Source organism: Musa acuminata, chromosome BXJ1-8 (assembly GCF_036884655.1).
Source record: "Musa acuminata AAA Group cultivar baxijiao chromosome BXJ1-8, Cavendish_Baxijiao_AAA, whole genome shotgun sequence".
NCBI classification, from domain to species: Eukaryota; Viridiplantae; Streptophyta; class Magnoliopsida; order Zingiberales; family Musaceae; genus Musa; species Musa acuminata.
Genome location: NC_088334.1, coordinates 9715726 through 9732127, shown reverse-complemented (window position 1 = coordinate 9732127; position 16402 = coordinate 9715726). Strand labels below are relative to the sequence as shown.

The 16402-nt window shown below is 37.9% G+C and overlaps 2 protein-coding genes across 4 annotated transcripts; one reads left to right on the top strand and one right to left on the bottom strand.

The window, feature by feature from the left end:
• Window positions 1-9138: 9138 nt before the first annotated feature.
• LOC135583266 (uncharacterized) lies at window positions 9139-11264 on the top strand. Of its 2 annotated transcripts, none has more exons than XM_065078910.1 (4): window positions 9139-9442; window positions 9541-9659; window positions 9847-10885; window positions 10970-11264. In XM_065078910.1, exons 1-4 carry the CDS (start codon window positions 9359-9361, stop codon window positions 11042-11044), a joined length of 1317 nt encoding a protein of 438 aa, XP_064934982.1. In that variant the 5' UTR covers window positions 9139-9358; the 3' UTR covers window positions 11045-11264. The 2 variants fall into 2 exon arrangements, with proteins under 2 accessions (XP_064934982.1, XP_064934981.1); XM_065078909.1 differs by having other exon boundaries at window positions 9535-9659.
• Window positions 11265-11272: 8 nt separating this feature from the next.
• On the bottom strand, window positions 11273-15752 carry LOC135587457 (BRCA1-associated RING domain protein 1-like). 2 transcript variants are annotated; one of them, XM_065078906.1, is made up of 14 exons: window positions 15562-15752; window positions 14867-14920; window positions 14717-14787; window positions 14541-14645; window positions 14134-14450; window positions 13840-13957; window positions 13716-13762; window positions 13422-13522; window positions 12909-13095; window positions 12723-12817; window positions 12509-12635; window positions 12230-12395; window positions 11951-12069; window positions 11273-11824 (listed from the first exon to the last, which is right to left on the bottom strand). In XM_065078906.1, the coding sequence occupies exons 1-14, from the start codon at window positions 15648-15650 to the stop codon at window positions 11513-11515; spliced, it is 1908 nt and encodes a 635-aa protein (XP_064934978.1). In that variant the 5' UTR covers window positions 15651-15752; the 3' UTR covers window positions 11273-11512. The 2 variants fall into 2 exon arrangements, with proteins under 2 accessions (XP_064934978.1, XP_064934980.1); XM_065078908.1 differs by having other exon boundaries at window positions 13716-13759.
• Between the last annotated feature and the right edge of the window lie 650 nt (window positions 15753-16402).

The window sequence follows — 16402 nt, the reverse complement described above, 5'->3', positions numbered from 1 at the left end:
CATCAAATGATAAATTGGTTATAGTTCACAGTACTCCTCAAGTACAAACTAGTGTTGAACAACCAATCATTGAAATTTCACAAGTTCTTGATAGTATTCTAATAGATCAAGCAGTTTAAGAATTACAACAAGCTCCTGAACAACTAGATGAACCACAAGTTCCTCAAGGAACTATTAGTACAACATTAAGAAGATCTACTAGAAATAAAAGATTAGCAATTCCTAATGATTATATTGTATATCTATAAGAATCTGATTATAATATTGAAGGAAAAAATGATCCTGAAATATTTTCACAAGCCATAAGTTGCAAAGAATCAAATTTGTGGCATGATGCTATGAAAGAAGAGATGAATTCCATGATGAGCAATGGAATCTGGGATCTTGTAGAGTTGCCTAATGAAGCAAAGGCTATTGGTTGCAAATGGGTCTTTAAAACTAAGAAAGATTCGTTAGGTAATATTGAGAGATACAAGGCAAGACTTGTTGTAAAGAGATTTACTCAAAAGGAGGGAATTGATTATACGGAAATGTTTTCTCCTATATCTAAGAAAGATTCTCTACGTATTTTTTTCGTATTAGTTGCTCATTTTGACCTTGAGTTACAACAAATGGATGTAAAAACGACATTTCTTAATGGAGATCTAGAGGAAGAGGTTTATATGAAACAACCTGAAGGTTTCTCATCTAGTATTGGTGAACACTTGGTTTGCAAGCTTAAGAAGTCTATATACGGTTTAAAATAAGTCTCTCACTAATGGTATTTTAAATTCTATGAAGTGATTTCTTCATTTGGATTTGTTGAAAATCCCATGGATCAATGCATATACTAGAAGGTTAGTGGGAGTAAAATATGTTTTCTTGTTTTATACGTAGATGATATTTTACTTGCAACTAACGATAAGGGTTTGCTGCATGAGGTGAAACAATTTCTTTCTAAAAATTTTGACATAAAAGATATGGGTGAAGCATCTTATGTCATTGGCATTAAGATCCATAGAAATAGACCTCGAGGCATTTTAGATTTATCACAAGAAACCTATATCGATAAACTTTTAGAAAGATTTCGGATGAAGGATTGTTCACAAGTGTTGCTCCCATTATGAGAGGTGATAGGTTCAATTTGAACCAATGCCCAAAGAACAACTTTAAAAGGGAATCAATGAAAAACATCCCATATGCTTCTATTGTAGGAAGCCTTATGTATGCTCAGGTCTGTACTAGACCTGATATTGCATTTATTGTGGGAATGCTAGGTCGATATTAGAGTAATCCAGGTATGGACCACTAGAGAGCTGCAAAGAAAGTGATGAGGTATCTACAAGGAACCAAAGATTACATGCTTATGTATAGACATACAAACAATCTGGATGTGATTGGTTACTCAGATTCAGACTTCATCGGTTATGTTGATTCTTGTAAATCAACATCAGGATATATTTTTATGATGGCTGGTGGAGCTATTTCTTGGAGAAGCGCTAAGCAGACCTTGACTGCTATTTCTACCATGGAAGCTAAGTTTGTCTCCTGTTTTAAGGCTACTTCACATGGTGTATGGCTTAAGAGTTTCATTTCTGGACTTCGAATCATGGATTCTATTTCCAGGCCATTAAGAATTTTCTATGATAATTTAGCTACTGTCTTTATGGCTAAAAATAATAAAAGTGGAAGTCAAAATAAACACATCGACATTAAGTATTTAGCCATAAGAGAACGTGTAAAAGAAAAGAAAGTGGTCATCGAGTATATTAGCACTAAATTAATGATTGTTGATCCTTTGACTAAAGGCATGCCACCTCTGAAATTCAAGGATCATGTAGAGAAAATGGGACTTGGTTCCACTTTGTAATGATATTGAAACTCTTATATATTGTAATATTTTCTCATTCATGTGCACATTATTTTGAGAAAATATATTGTTACTGAACCAAGAATAAACATAAGGTTTATTCATTAAGTAATATTACCATATTAAGATTAAGAAACTAAATATATTGTGATACATAGATGATAATACTCGCTCTTAGAGGACTTATCGCTATGATTCATGTATTTATTTCTTAAGAAAGTTATTCGAGAAAGATTAATTCAAATTATTAAGCTAAACGTATGGACCAAGTGGGAGAATATAACCGTTATTATTAAATATCTTATTTAATAATAATATAACCGTTCTAATTAAGATTCATTATTTATTATCATGAATTTCTTTATTTATTATGATTTAAATGATTTCAGTCTTTTATTCATTATACATGAATCATTATTATTAAATTAAATATTTAATATCATTAAAGTTCTTTATTATGGTCCAAACGTTACAAATATGAATTAAATCTTGAACGTTATGAGTTGGTGATGATAAATGTTCTTGATGGGAGAACATCTATATATATGAGGATTTTGGTCCCTAGGCTTGTTAGGATCGAGAGCACTAAGAGGGGGGGGGGGTGAATTAGTGCAGCGGAAATCTTTCAGCGATTAAAAACGAAAGCTGCGTTCGTTCGATAAAAACTATTTTGATGCAAAAGCCAATTCTAAGATTACTTATGATTAAGTGCAGTTTATATCTAAACACAGTTTGCGTCTAAGCGCAATTTATGCAGTTTGCAGTTTGCGTCTAAATGCAGATTGCGTCTAAGCGCAGTTTGCATCTAAGCGCAGTTTGCGTCTAAGCTCAGATTGCGTTTAAGCGCAGTTTGCGTCTAAGCGCAGTTTACATCTAAACTCAGATTGCGTCTAAGCGCAGTTTGCGTCTAACCGCAGATTGCGTTTAAGCGTAGTTTGCGTCTAAGCGCAGTTTACGTCTAAAATCAGATTTTACGTCTAAACACAGTTTGCGCAGTTTCCGTCTAAACGCAGTTTTAAAGGGATCTGAACTTAGAAACTTCGTTCGTAAAAGCGCAGAAGACAGTTTTGCAGAATCAAAACGTAAACGTAAACTGTAATGTATGAAAACACCAATTTACGTCTGAATGCAGATTCGGAAAGATCAGCACTTAGAAACTTGTTCGTAAAGGCGGAGAGAGCAGTAGCTATGTAGGAGGTTTGCAGTAATGATAAAGTGCTCAAAATAAATGCAAACCAGAGATTTAGAGTGGTTCGGTCAGTCTTGACCTACTCCACTTTTGGCTTCCTCCACCGACGAGGTCACCGACGTCAACTAGAAGCCTTCCTTCAATAGGCGAAGGCCAACTACCCTCTTACAGATTCACTCCTTTTGACGGGCTTAGGAGACAACCCTTACAGAAGTTTTCTCTCCTCTCTTTACAACTCAAACTTGAAGAATAGAAAGAGGAGAACTAGCAGTTTTGAGCTCTAAGAAACACAGAAAGATAGCAAGATTTCGAGTGTGTGTTATGTGCTTTCAGTGCTGAATGGGTGGGGTATTTATAGGCTCCAACCCAGTTCAAATTTGGAGCTCAAAACGATCAAATCCCGGAATTCCGGGATCAGGCGGTTGCACCTCCTGACTGGAGAGGTTGCACCGCCTGGCAGAGCTCGAAGACTGAGCTCAGGCGGTTGCACCTCTATGTCAGGGGCGGTTGCACCGCCTGAGTCTGGCTCGGAGACTGAGCCCCGGGCGGTGCCACCTCTTGACTGAGGCGGTTGCACCTCTCTGCCAGAGCTCGAAGACCGAGCTCAGGCGGTGCCACCTCTCTGTCAGGGAGGTTGCACCGCCCAGTCTTGCTCGAAGACTGAGCTCAGGCGGTGCCACCTCCTGCCTGGGGCGGTTGCACCACCCAGCTTCGCTGGGAGATCCTCTCCTGGACGGTGCCACCTCCAACCCTAGCGGTGCCACCTCTTTCACTATTTCAGCTCACTTGGTTTGGCTCCAAACTTGGTCCAAACCAGTCCGAACTTAGGCCTAATTGACCCCTACTTGGGTTATAGGATTAACACCTAATCCTAACCTTAATTAATGTGCTAACTATGATTTTAAAGACATTTTCTAAGCTATTACAAAGTCCGCAAGTCAAGACTTCTTCTGGCGAGCTTTCGGCAAACTTCCGGCGGTCTTCCGATGAACTCTCGGAAACCATTCTGTGGACTCCCGGCAAGCTCCTAGACTTCACGATTTGATCTTAGCGAGTTCCAACGAGCTTCTTCGGCAAGCTCCGATCTTTCTCGGCGAGCTCCGCGAACTTCCAACGAACCTTCCGGTGAGCTTCCGAAAATCCTTCGGCAAGCTCCCAACTCATTCTCGGCTAGTTCCGGTAGCATTCCCGATGAACCTTCGGACTTCCGTCGAACTCTCGAACTTGCAACAAATCCTTCGCGCTTGACTCCGACACTTTGTTTCGCTTTATGTCTTCATCGTTATCATAGTTAATCCTGCACAATTAAAGCAAAACTTCGATCGAGACAATTAATCCTAAGCAATTAACCAAGTTGTCCGGTATGACATTGGTCCCTCGACGCTTCGTCTGATTCTTCGGTGCATCGTCCTCTCCTGCGGCCTATTGCCCAATCGGCCAGTTGACTCCGCAACTCCGATATCCTTGGCACAATAACCGCTCTTCTTGGCCCGATGCCCGAGTCCACTACCCGAAGCCTTCTGTCAATACGTCGACCGATCTACCGGCCCGACGTCCAATCTTCTGACATGTTCCTCCGGCACAACATGATTTTCCTACTTTAATTGTCTCATCCTGATCAAAGCATCCTGCGTCACTCAAAACACATATTAAATCATAAACATATATCAAGTAGTTTCATTATCAAAATACGAGATTCAACAAGGCTTAATCATCTCTTTGAAGCAAAAGGGTTTCCTACACCATCTAAAGCGAGAGTTTTGAGCCGAGAGGTGCCAAAGTTCAAGAAGAAACCTTTGCAGAAATTCTTGATAACAATGGCTGAAGGTATGGTATTTTGTTTCCACGTCAGTTTTATTGTGTTTCCATTATAATGATTTAGAAACACAAGTTGGCTTCAATGATTTCTTACAGGTACTAGATTGACTCTTGTATTTCTCTTTGAATCGAACCCCATTTGTTGTTGTTGATTTTTTTGCCATTGGTTGCGCTCGTTGTTGGCAACCAGAGCGCCATTGTCCAACCTAGTGGTTGAAGGAGTCATAGCTATTTCCTTCTTGTTGAGCCTCGGTGGTTGCATTGTCACAGACGATTGTCGTATATCCGTAACATTTTCGTCAATGGATTGTTCATCTCTTTTATTTATTTTTATCTATGTTTGTCAGCATGTTTTGTCTTGTTTTTATGTTTTTTTATTTGAAAAATATAAGCAGGAACCATTTGCAAGATTGTAGAATGATTACTCACTATAATGAGCAAAATTGTTCCAAAATGGCTTAGCTTTCGCGTGCCATGATCTGGCTTTTATGTGCCATGACTTGTTTTCTATAGGTTGTAATGTAGAGAAAAATATCAGTCATCTTAGCACCATAGAATCTTCAAGTGACACTTGGCTAGATGAGGCTTTAAGGTAGTGTTGGGAGTTGATTGGATTTATAAGTTCGTATGTTAGGCCTATGGGAACTTACTAACACGCTCAACACCCAGTGAGCAGTCATTTGTGAATTCATTTGTCTTCTAAAGTCCTTATTTTCTTTTTCCTCTCTTGTACATTGTTTACTGAATTGTTTATAAAGTTTCCATCTTCGTGAGATGTTAGGACTTCTTCGCTGTTCGTTTTTGAACTAATCAATTTACTATTTTATAGGTCTTTCAAGATCTGAGTGAGGCTGCAACTACACTGACCCTTTGTGGATGAATAACGCAAGGGTGCTTCATGACTTAGGAAATACCAGTTAAGTCTGTAAAAGCGTAATAGCCTTTGCTAATAGGAAAGAATGTTGTTGTCACCATCCTAGTGAGTGTTGATGGTTGCGATCATTGTTGCTAGGGTAGGAGCTCAACCTTGCCAGTCCGTTGAACTTTGGTAGTCATGGTCAATGTCATCAAGGCAGGACATCGCTATAAGCGTTGCTAACAGGGCAGAAGGTCATTGTCACCTTCTCGCTAGGTAATGTTATACTCGAGTTACACTTGATCACAGTGTAACACTATCCAATGGCGATGGTACTACTTATATCTAATGGTTTATTAACCATTGACGATGGTGTTGCCTCAAATCAAGCAGTAGTATCGCATAAAATTATAGTACCCTTTTTGAACAATTTAATTCCTAAAATCATCTAAAAATAAAAAAATGATACTAAAATATTAGAATTATATTAGGTTTGTTGAAAATTCTTTAAGTTATACTTACGTTATACTCTATACTCTAGTTACATTTGTGTTACACTCAGATTATATATTCAAAATATAAATATCATGGACAAAAATAATCTAAAAATAAAAAAATAATATTATACATACTAAAACTATATTAAGATATTTATAGAGGAGTTTTGATAAGTTTGGTGAAAATTTTTAGAGTTACACTTGGTTTATACTCAGGTTACACTCAATTATAGATTCAAAACATAAATCTTTTATTTAGATAATTGATCACTCTAAAATTAAAATAAATTAGAAAAACTAGTATTAAACATACTAGAATCTTATTAGGATATTTAAAAAAGGAGTTTTGATAGGTTTGATAAAAAATTTTGAGTTACACTCGCATTACACTCAGGTTACACTTGAGTTAATTCGATCGATTCAACTAAAAATATCATATTTGGATAATTAGTCATTTTAAATTTAAAAAATAATTAGAAAAATTGATACTAAACTTATTATAATCATATTAGGACTTGTATATATATATATATATATATATATATATATATATATATATATATATATATATATATATATATATAAACAAACGGTCTTTTTGACGTTTAACTATAATATCCCAAAATCCTTTAGGTAACTTTTTTTTTCCTAAAAATGGATTATATTTTAAGGCTTCATATATTTTCAACTTATACATCCTATGGACTGTCGATAGAGTAGCTCTTGATCGATCCTTAGGTGTCGCAAAATGGATTACGGAAGAATGGATCATCAAATGATCCAAATAAATGATCATTCATACCTAGGGTCATAGGATGGCCCACTCTATGATCTTTAAGTATCTTATGTAATCTTTTAATTTTATTTTATTCTTATACTTAACATATTCTTGATCCTTAATTACATATGTCCTATAAATAGTTTAACATATCAAATAAAAAGTATATTCTAAATGTATAGATAAAAAATATTAAATTATTATTCCTCGATATTCTTAAACGATAGTAGATGAGACTTAGTAGCTGTCGGGACGAGCACTTGATATACTTGAGCACTTGATATACTTGCATAACATGTGTATACAACAATTATAAGAAAAAGTTCTTATCTCACTCCTATTTGATAAATAAAAAATTATCTTGCTCTCAATTTGCTTGGGCTAAACTCAATTAAATGTAAAAATGTATCCCTTTGTCTAATATTTTCAAATATTATACAGAGTAAATCAATATATAGAAATGTTAGGAATATCTACTAAATGATCAACGAATAAGATGTATGAGAGGGGGGGGGTGGGGGGAGCTCAAAATTGGAATGGGTGTTTGAAAGCTTCTTCAACTTCAAACCTAAAAATAAAATTTAAATAGTTACATATAACTTAATAATGATTAATACAAATGTTTAAGTTATAATATATATTACCTGTACTAAGGACTTAAGCTATCTTCTTTCCACCAAGTCTAAGGGATCTACGTAATGTCATAATTATGTATTTATGTACAAAATTAAAGGTTGTAAATGAGGGACATTATATCCAAAGTTTATGAGATAAAGAAAAAAAAATAAATTCGAAAATAGACATATCACAATATATTAGAGAGTTTAACACCTTTATATTCTAATCAAGCAATATACATAACTAAATGATCAAGTATAATCAAATATAACAAAAGTGTAAATAGGAGAATTATCTTCAAAACTATTTAAACTTCTCAAAAATTATTATAACATATTCTAACATATTTAGTACAACTTTTTATAATTATCTCTTATTTTAAGATTTATAATTAATAAAATAAGAGATTTTTTATCTTGAATCTATGATTAAGTGTAGCATGAGTGTAACATTAGTGTAACTAAAGTTTAAATATTAAAATTTTCTCCAAACCTCTCCAAAAGAATAATAATATTTTCTAGCATATTTTGTATCATCTTTTATTTTTTTTCTAATTTTTGGGTCATTAATTAGTGAAATAGAGGAGTTCTACGTTACATACGTCATATAATGTAAATCAAGTATAACCTGAGTATAACTTGAGTTTAACTTAAGTGTAAATATATTCAATTATTTTTAAATCTACTTAAACTTTTTTAAAACTATAATAACATATTTTGTATTAATTTTTATTTTTTTATTTTAAAATTAATAAATAGTGAAATAAGAGATTTTTTTATTAGTCTTGACTTTATTTTTTTGGTGTTATTCAACTTAGTTATAAAGTTTTAAAGAAGTAGTATCAAAAATTAAGTTTTTTTTTAATATCTTACATTTGTGGTCGATGATATGATGTCACAGTCAACAAAAAGATTATACTGTTTGTAATCGAAGAGGAGATGAGATTACTGGAGAGGTGATAATGTTGTCGAGAGGAGATGAGGTTGCCATCGCTCAATGATATCGTTGATGAAACTATAGAGGATGCTATTATCGTTGATTGTCGGAGAGGATCAAAGTAAGCCGTCACATAGAAGAGCATATGTTACACTAACCATCACTATTGGATTTGAATTAGATCGTCAAGATCACTATAAAAAATCAAACCATTATAAGAATATTTTTAAAATTTTAATAAAGGGACGTCCTTAATAAGTAAAACAAACATGAGACACTCTATGATAAAACCCATCATTGGAAATTTTTTTTTTGATAAAATGCCCATAAAAATAAGAAAAGTAATAGTTACATAGTATAATAGTTTAGAGGGATATTTTATAAGATCCAAGACCCTACAATTGTAACACGCCGTGGACCCCACGCCTGCGACTGGACCCCGCCAACAGCTTGTGACCCTCCACGTGCGAACTTTCCAACGCCGAAGATGGGTGCGGGAGCGTGTACCCAACGATCGGGTAGCCCTCATTATTCCTCCTCCAACGGTCACATTTCCCTTCACCCTCAAAATGAGCACATCTCTTCTCGACCGTTTTGGCTTCTCCCCCCTCCCTCTGTCTCTCTCACACTTCTCCCTCAAGCTGTGACCGACCCAAAACACAGCACAACCCAACGCGATCCTCTTCTCTGCTTCCGATGAGGAAGCTCTGAGGACGTCGGATCGGATCTCCCCAGAGAAAGCATCTCGCGAGTAGGGAACAGAAGACACAGAGCTCTTCTTCTTCTTCTTCTTCTTCTTCCTTTCCTCCTCCTAACAATGGGATGCTTTCTTGCCTGCTTTGGGGGTTCTAAGAATCGAAAGCGCCGCCGATCACCCAGGAAGTCGCTTCCACTTGAACGGGTAGGCTTGATTCGGTTCCCCGATCAATTAATCTAGGGTTTCAGGATACGATTGTTCTGTCGTTAATTGGATCTTGCGCATGCACTTGGTAGGCGCAGGAAAGGTGCAGGCCGCCGCGACCAAACGTCTCGACGAAGCAGATCACGCCGAAGTCCCTCACGCCGGATCTTTCGCCGCTGAATCCTGCAGTGGAAGACAACACTCTTCCGGAGCTGAAGTATCGCGTTCTTGCCTCCACTAACTGTTCATTAGTTGTTCTTTTAGCCGTGATTCCGAATCCTTTGTTTCTATCGCTTTTCATGTGTTTGTTGAAATGTCGATTCGATTCCTCTGTCCTGTGGTCTCTCTGTCTTGTACTTTTTCTTTAGCATTTTGGATTTCTCTTACACTGGTTTTGGTTGCAGAGAGAATCTCGCGCAGGGGAGCTTAAGCCGCACTAGGAAGAAGGTGACGTTCAATCTCAACGTCCAAACTTATGAGGAGGTATCAGGCGATGAAGATTCAAAGTGTTTGTTGGAAGATGATGAAGGACCCGAAGCGGTAGACGAGGATGGGAAGCCACATGAAGGGCAAGATGAATTCTCTCCCAAGTTGGGAGCTTTCCCCTTAAACCATAGGTACCAGAATTGTGAGATCAGCGATGACGACGGTAGTGATTGCGGAGGAGATGAAGAGGAGGACTACTCGGATAGTGATTTTGACGAGGAAGAGGACGATGAAGTGGGTACCGAAGAGAAGGAGGAAGAGTCGTATGATTCATTCTTCTCTTTGGCAATTGATGAGGAGCCGCAACGGTTGCAGGAAGTTCGTAGCCCCGAACCCAAGTGTCCCTCTTCCCCAGGTAGGCAGCCGATCCTTTTGGCCGGAGGTGGTAACAAGCGCGATAGGAGCCAATATGTGCATCCGGTGCTGAATCCCGTGCAGAATTTAACTCAGTGGAAGGAAGTTAAGGTGCATTCGGCACGGGCGAAGAACGCAAAGGTAGAAAATGCGGGCACAGAGAAAGAGAACCAGATGATGTTCTGTTCAGAGGCAATGAACAACAAGGCTAAGAAGCCCCAAGGATCCGTCGAGTTGGATCGCACCCCTAATTGCTCTACCAAACAGGAGATCTCTGTGGATGCCAGCCTTTCGAATTGGCTGTTGTCATCGGAGAATTCGACTGTGGAAGGGCCTGAGGCGAGCAATTCTCCGAGGTCTAACTCAGCATTTAGCCGAGAGGATCGGCCTATCTTAGGTGCTTTAACTGTTGAGGACCTTAAGCAAGCATCGGTTACATCTTCGCCAAGAAGGTCGCCCAGCAGGAGCACAGATGAAAAGCCGATATTGGGTACTGTGGGTAGGTACTGGAACAGTAAGAACCAGGGAGATGATTCAGCTTCTTCTCATCAACCTAGCAGCGGACACAACGGAAGTCCAAACACCACAATCAAGTACAGAGAGGTAAATTGATTATTGCACTGCATGAAATTTACCTATTAGGAGGATTGTAAGCACTTACTTCAAATATCGCTTTGACTGTTGCAGGATAAGCCGGTGAACTGGAATTCCACTCCTTTTGAGGTGATGCTGGAAAGAGCTTTAGAAACTGGTACAGCTTGAGCATGGTGATGTTAATTTTCCTTATCGGTGAGGTGTGAGTTGAATTGGCGTGCCTTAATAACGTCTACGTTCTCTTGTGGCTATCAGATTCCAGATTTTTCCTGCTTTGTTATTATAGTCATGTCTTCTGCTTCTAGTCATTGATTTTTGTCATCCCATAAAACCCACTTGTATGTGTACTGGTTGATGATTTGTTAGCAGTAACAAATATTATGCTTTATTTATGTATACGTGGACTGACTCCTGAAGAATCAATCTATAGTGATTATTGATCAGGCAAATGAACACTATTATGTGCAACCTCTAATAGCATCAAAGAGAAGTGATAACAAATAGTTACACTGATAAGTTAGCTAGAATCAACTCATGGATAAATTAGTAGTGGCATAACAATAAATCACATGCATGGATACAAACAACAAATTCAAAGCACACCAACAATCATAGGAGGAGATAACTCGAAAGCAGTTAGATGTTTCGTGGCAGATTGCAAGCAGCTATTGCATCCAAAAGCCAAGTGTGGGCTATTACCCGAGAGCATGTCTTAACTGCAAAAGCCTCAGCATCTTCTTTCCTCTTCCTTATGACTTCGTTTAGGTCATTTGAGTCGCTTCCTTGCGGGGGCTCCACACTATAGACGATGAACGTCATTGGAACCACTTCACTCTTCTCCAAAAATCTCCCACCAGCGGCAAGAATCAGATTTTCCAGATATTTCTTGTAATTTGGCATAAAATAACCATTGAAATAAAAGGTTAACTCAGCAAACAATTTTGGTGCCTGCACAATAATCGTTACATCATCAAACGGTGCAGACCAAAAACAAACAAATAGCTTCGAAAAAGAAATAGTGAGGAAAGCTATTCTGTTGAATCGCATGTATGATATAAAAGATATGAGAAAAACCTTTTGCATGGCTCTCATTCGTCCATTTCTTGGTCCATCGAAGGATCCATGAATGTCATGACTGATCTCGTAAGGTTCCTCTGATACTGGATGACCAGCCTCCATGCAAGCTTTAAGCCCTGCATGTGGCAACACAAGTAGCCGAAGGTTATCGTAATGCAGTAAAGATAGGCTGATTTTGATAACATAAGTTATTATGACATAACTGAGCTATAATTTACTAGTCGAGTTCATATAAGTGACAGCTTACAGAAGATACCATCTGAAATAGGTACTTACAATCTACACGTAGAACCCATTTTCCAGCTAGGATGGCCATTAGAACTTTAAGCGTTCTACTGCAAGCACCATGCTCATCTGTGGCAGCAATTACATGCGTGATGCTCGAGTTCCAAAGACTGGTTGCAGCTACCCCAGTTAAGCTGACAAAGTCTTCCAGCACATCCTGAATACCATTCAAGTAAATGGTTTAAGCATCAATATGAGCAAACAGTTTAAATAGAGCGGACTCTTAAGATGTGCAATGATTGAATCGAAAGAGAATGTCAAAATGATCACCTTATCCTCCCTGGACAGGGCAGATCCACACAACATCCATTCTCTTGTCTCGCAAGGTGATGCAATCCAAGCATCTCCAGGATGTTTCATGGATGAGGTCTGATCCATCCGTGGACTGGAATGACATCTAGTACCAACACCCAGCAAAATCAGGAGGAGATTAACTTATATAAAGTAGCAAGAAGAATGCATCAAATATGAAGAAAATACACACGGTGTGTTACTGGTTGATTGCTTCTTCTTGCTACTTGATCTATCACATGGTAACTTATTTGAAGAATGGACCGGGCAAAGCAACAGAAATTTCTCCTGATACAATAAAGTACGCAGACTATGATTGTGATTCCTCAGTTGCTAAAAGAATAAAGAAATGAAATCACAAGGATGGGGAAAAGCTTACATAATCCCATCTGCACCCTGAGATGTCATTGGCACAAGGGACATGATAACTTCTTCTGCAGCTCTTGGTGTAACAACCAAGTGCTGCCCCTTTCAAACCGCAGTGGCTGCATTTGATCTTTGACGCACGTGCTAGTTCTGCCTCCAAATTCATAGCAGTCTCACCAACAAAATAAACTTGTGGTGCCCTATATCAACAAAAGTTTCTATACATTAAAGTAAACTAAAAGACAACAGGAGGTATGAATAGTTTGGAATAGGTAGATTATCACCCCTACGAGCAGATACTTGCCAATATAGTACCAGTCCCAAATGCACATTAACATGATACAACAAAACTAAAGATAAATGAAATACAATAAAAAAAAACCAGTTATAAAGATGCAATTGCAAAAATACTATAACCTAGTTGCCATCTCACATAAATTTCATCCCTAGAGAGAGTGCAGTTTGGAAATGAACAATCTAATAAAAGGATCAGTCAATCAATCATGACAGTAAAATATTGTCTTACCATTCTATGCATCTTTGATGGACATGTAAGACATTAGCCTGCAAAGCTTGGTCATCTGTCATTTGCTCACCATCAAGATAGTGTAACATTGGTCCAACTGCCTGGAAATTTCCCATAACACATTTAGAGGTCCTCTAAATTCAACAAAGTTTGAATATAGTCAGCTAGGGAGGGCTCCCAGTGAATCAAAATTTATGTTACCACTTACCCATGAATAATAAATTTAGTGAAGAAAAATTTTTAGGCTTTATTATGAACAATTGGTACTACTAAGAAGGTTTCACTATGGAGTACCTCTGTGGCTCCTGAAGTATGGCAAAATGCACAATCCACCAGCTCTTCTGTATGTAAATAATTGATGCTTAGGTTGCAATATGTAAATAAGATGACTCAAAATTATACATAAAAAATTCCTTACCATTAACTTTATCTAACTTCTGCTTCTTTGATTCAATAATACAGTCATCTTCTATTTGGCAAGCTCCACTGTCCAGACCCCTCTTGGACAAAACTTTAGGGGACAATCTTTCAGTTGTCTACAAGAAAAAAAAAACACTTAATTGCATACTGAATTACATTAAAAAAAGTACAAGGACAGAACTACAATTTCTGTTTCTGTAAGCATTTTGTACTGTGTAGGTAACCAAGTACTTTCAGTCTAAATTATCCCCAATATCCTTTGCAAATATACATTGATAATAAGCCAACTTACTGGTTCACTTCTAGCATCATTGCTGTCATAATCTGAATCCTTCTGGGAGCCAGATGACTGAGGACTACATGGATGCCTTTCTGTAAGAAATTTATTGACTCCAGCTTCTTGTCTAACCTTTTTACTTGCATCCTTTTTGTGTTCATGAGTTTCCCCTTTATGGTTGAATTTTCCAGTACTCACTGTACCAAATAATCTTGTTCGTGACTTCACATGACCAGACCTTTTCTCATCCACATGTAACACTTCCTCTTCAAACTTCAGATTCATGTTATTATAGCCTGAATCTGGACTTCCATCTGAATGCATCTTTATGTCTAAATAACAGTCAAAATCAGAGTCATTATTTCAGTCACCACATAATGTAATAACAAACAAAACATACATAAAGGGCACATTGACATCACCAGAAATATCAACTTGTGGGCCTTGTTTGAGAGCAGCACTGACGCTAGAATTCATATTTTTGCAGATACTAACAATTGCCTCAATGTGAACGGCAGATCTTAATTCTGCAACATTTGAGCAAACTTGTAAACAAAAGCTGTAGCATCAACAAACTTTTCAATTGGTATCGAAGTACCTTGTTCACGAAATGCTGCTTTGCAGATGGCACAATCATATGCCTTTGTCACCGAAGTAGCAATACAGGCTCTGGCAACATCCAAGAAAATTAGAGCAATGCATATTAACCATTTATATTATTCAATTCATAATTGTTTGGAACCCAAACCTGCAATACATATGATTACATGGCAATAACATCGGAATTTTGAGCAATTTCAAACTGCCACAAAAGAAACAAAATGCATTAGACCACCATGAATACAGACGTCACAAGCAATTGACAATGAATATGACCTCAACATATAATTTATCAAAACCACCGAGTCAAAAAAAGTAAAACATTTGGTTAACGAGTGCATGGATCGCAATATCTAGTTGGTTTGTATAGTAAAACATTAGGGTTTTGATTGCCAAATAGGGTTGTGCAGATGCCAGCACACACAAACGACAGGCCCAAGTCGAGAGTAGAAACTTTTATGCAATCAACAAAGAAATGAGACTCAGACCCATATCGCCATATTGTAATATTGAAACCCCGGCATATTCCATCTACAAAGGATATAGAGATCTAGTAGAACAGACAACTCTCGTCAAACGGGATAGGAAACTTATGGCAAACAGATTAACCAAGAACTCAGCACACAGAAGTAGCTCCATGAAACGAATACAGTTTTGGAGACTTGATCCTTATACAAACGACACACCAGAAGCCAGCATCCCTCTTAAGCAACCTAAGAATCAATGTTCGGAACAAATCCTTAGACCATCGATGCGGTGGAAACTCTCATTCCTGAGAGAAACCACCTAACTTCTGATGCGTATAGAATCTAAAGAACGATTAAGAGAAACAAAACCAATTACCAAATGGCGCACGTCAACTCCAACTCCATCTTCTGAAGATTGAGAAGCAAAGGATTCACGAACCGCCTGAAACCCTCTGAATCCCTCATTCTGCTCTCTCTCTCTCTCTCTCTCTCTCTCTCTCTCTCTATCTATCTATATATCTGGTTGGAGATGTAGGAGGATGAACCGAAAACTCTCTATGGTGGGGGATTTGGAAGGAAGAGGACCGACTTCGGACCATATACCCTGGACGCGAGGGGCGGGATAGCTCCCAAATAGCGCATCGGGATCGGCATACGGACGCGTGGATGGTGGGGATCTTCGCTGGGCCTTCCATCGGAAGGGAAGCGCGCGGGACTTTTGATTCCGGTACGGGGGCGCGCGCGGGATCGTTTATTTGGCGCAACGAATTGGAAGTTCTGGTCAAGATTTTAAGAGGAGAGTCAATGGAGAGGTTCGGGCTACATCATGTTCTGGTCCCAACTCAGCCCATCCTGTCTCGTTGGACCTATTGGGCTCACCTAGGCCTGACCCAAGACTCGTATATAGATTCGGGATCAGCCAGCTACACCTCAAATATCAAATAAAATATATAAATTCTGATGTCTTCCTGTCATAATATATTATTTCAGAAAATATAAATATCTTGTTACATATATATATATATATATATATATATATGATAAAAATAGGCCCTTAAGCAAAACATGTTATTATGTGTCATCTACCCTACAATAATAATAAAATCGGACTCATCCACGTTGGATATGCTCCAACGGTAGTTATAAATGTGGAACCTCACCTCAGTCATGGTAGTAAGATGCTTAAATGGTAACGAACTATAACAAGTAGCAAAATA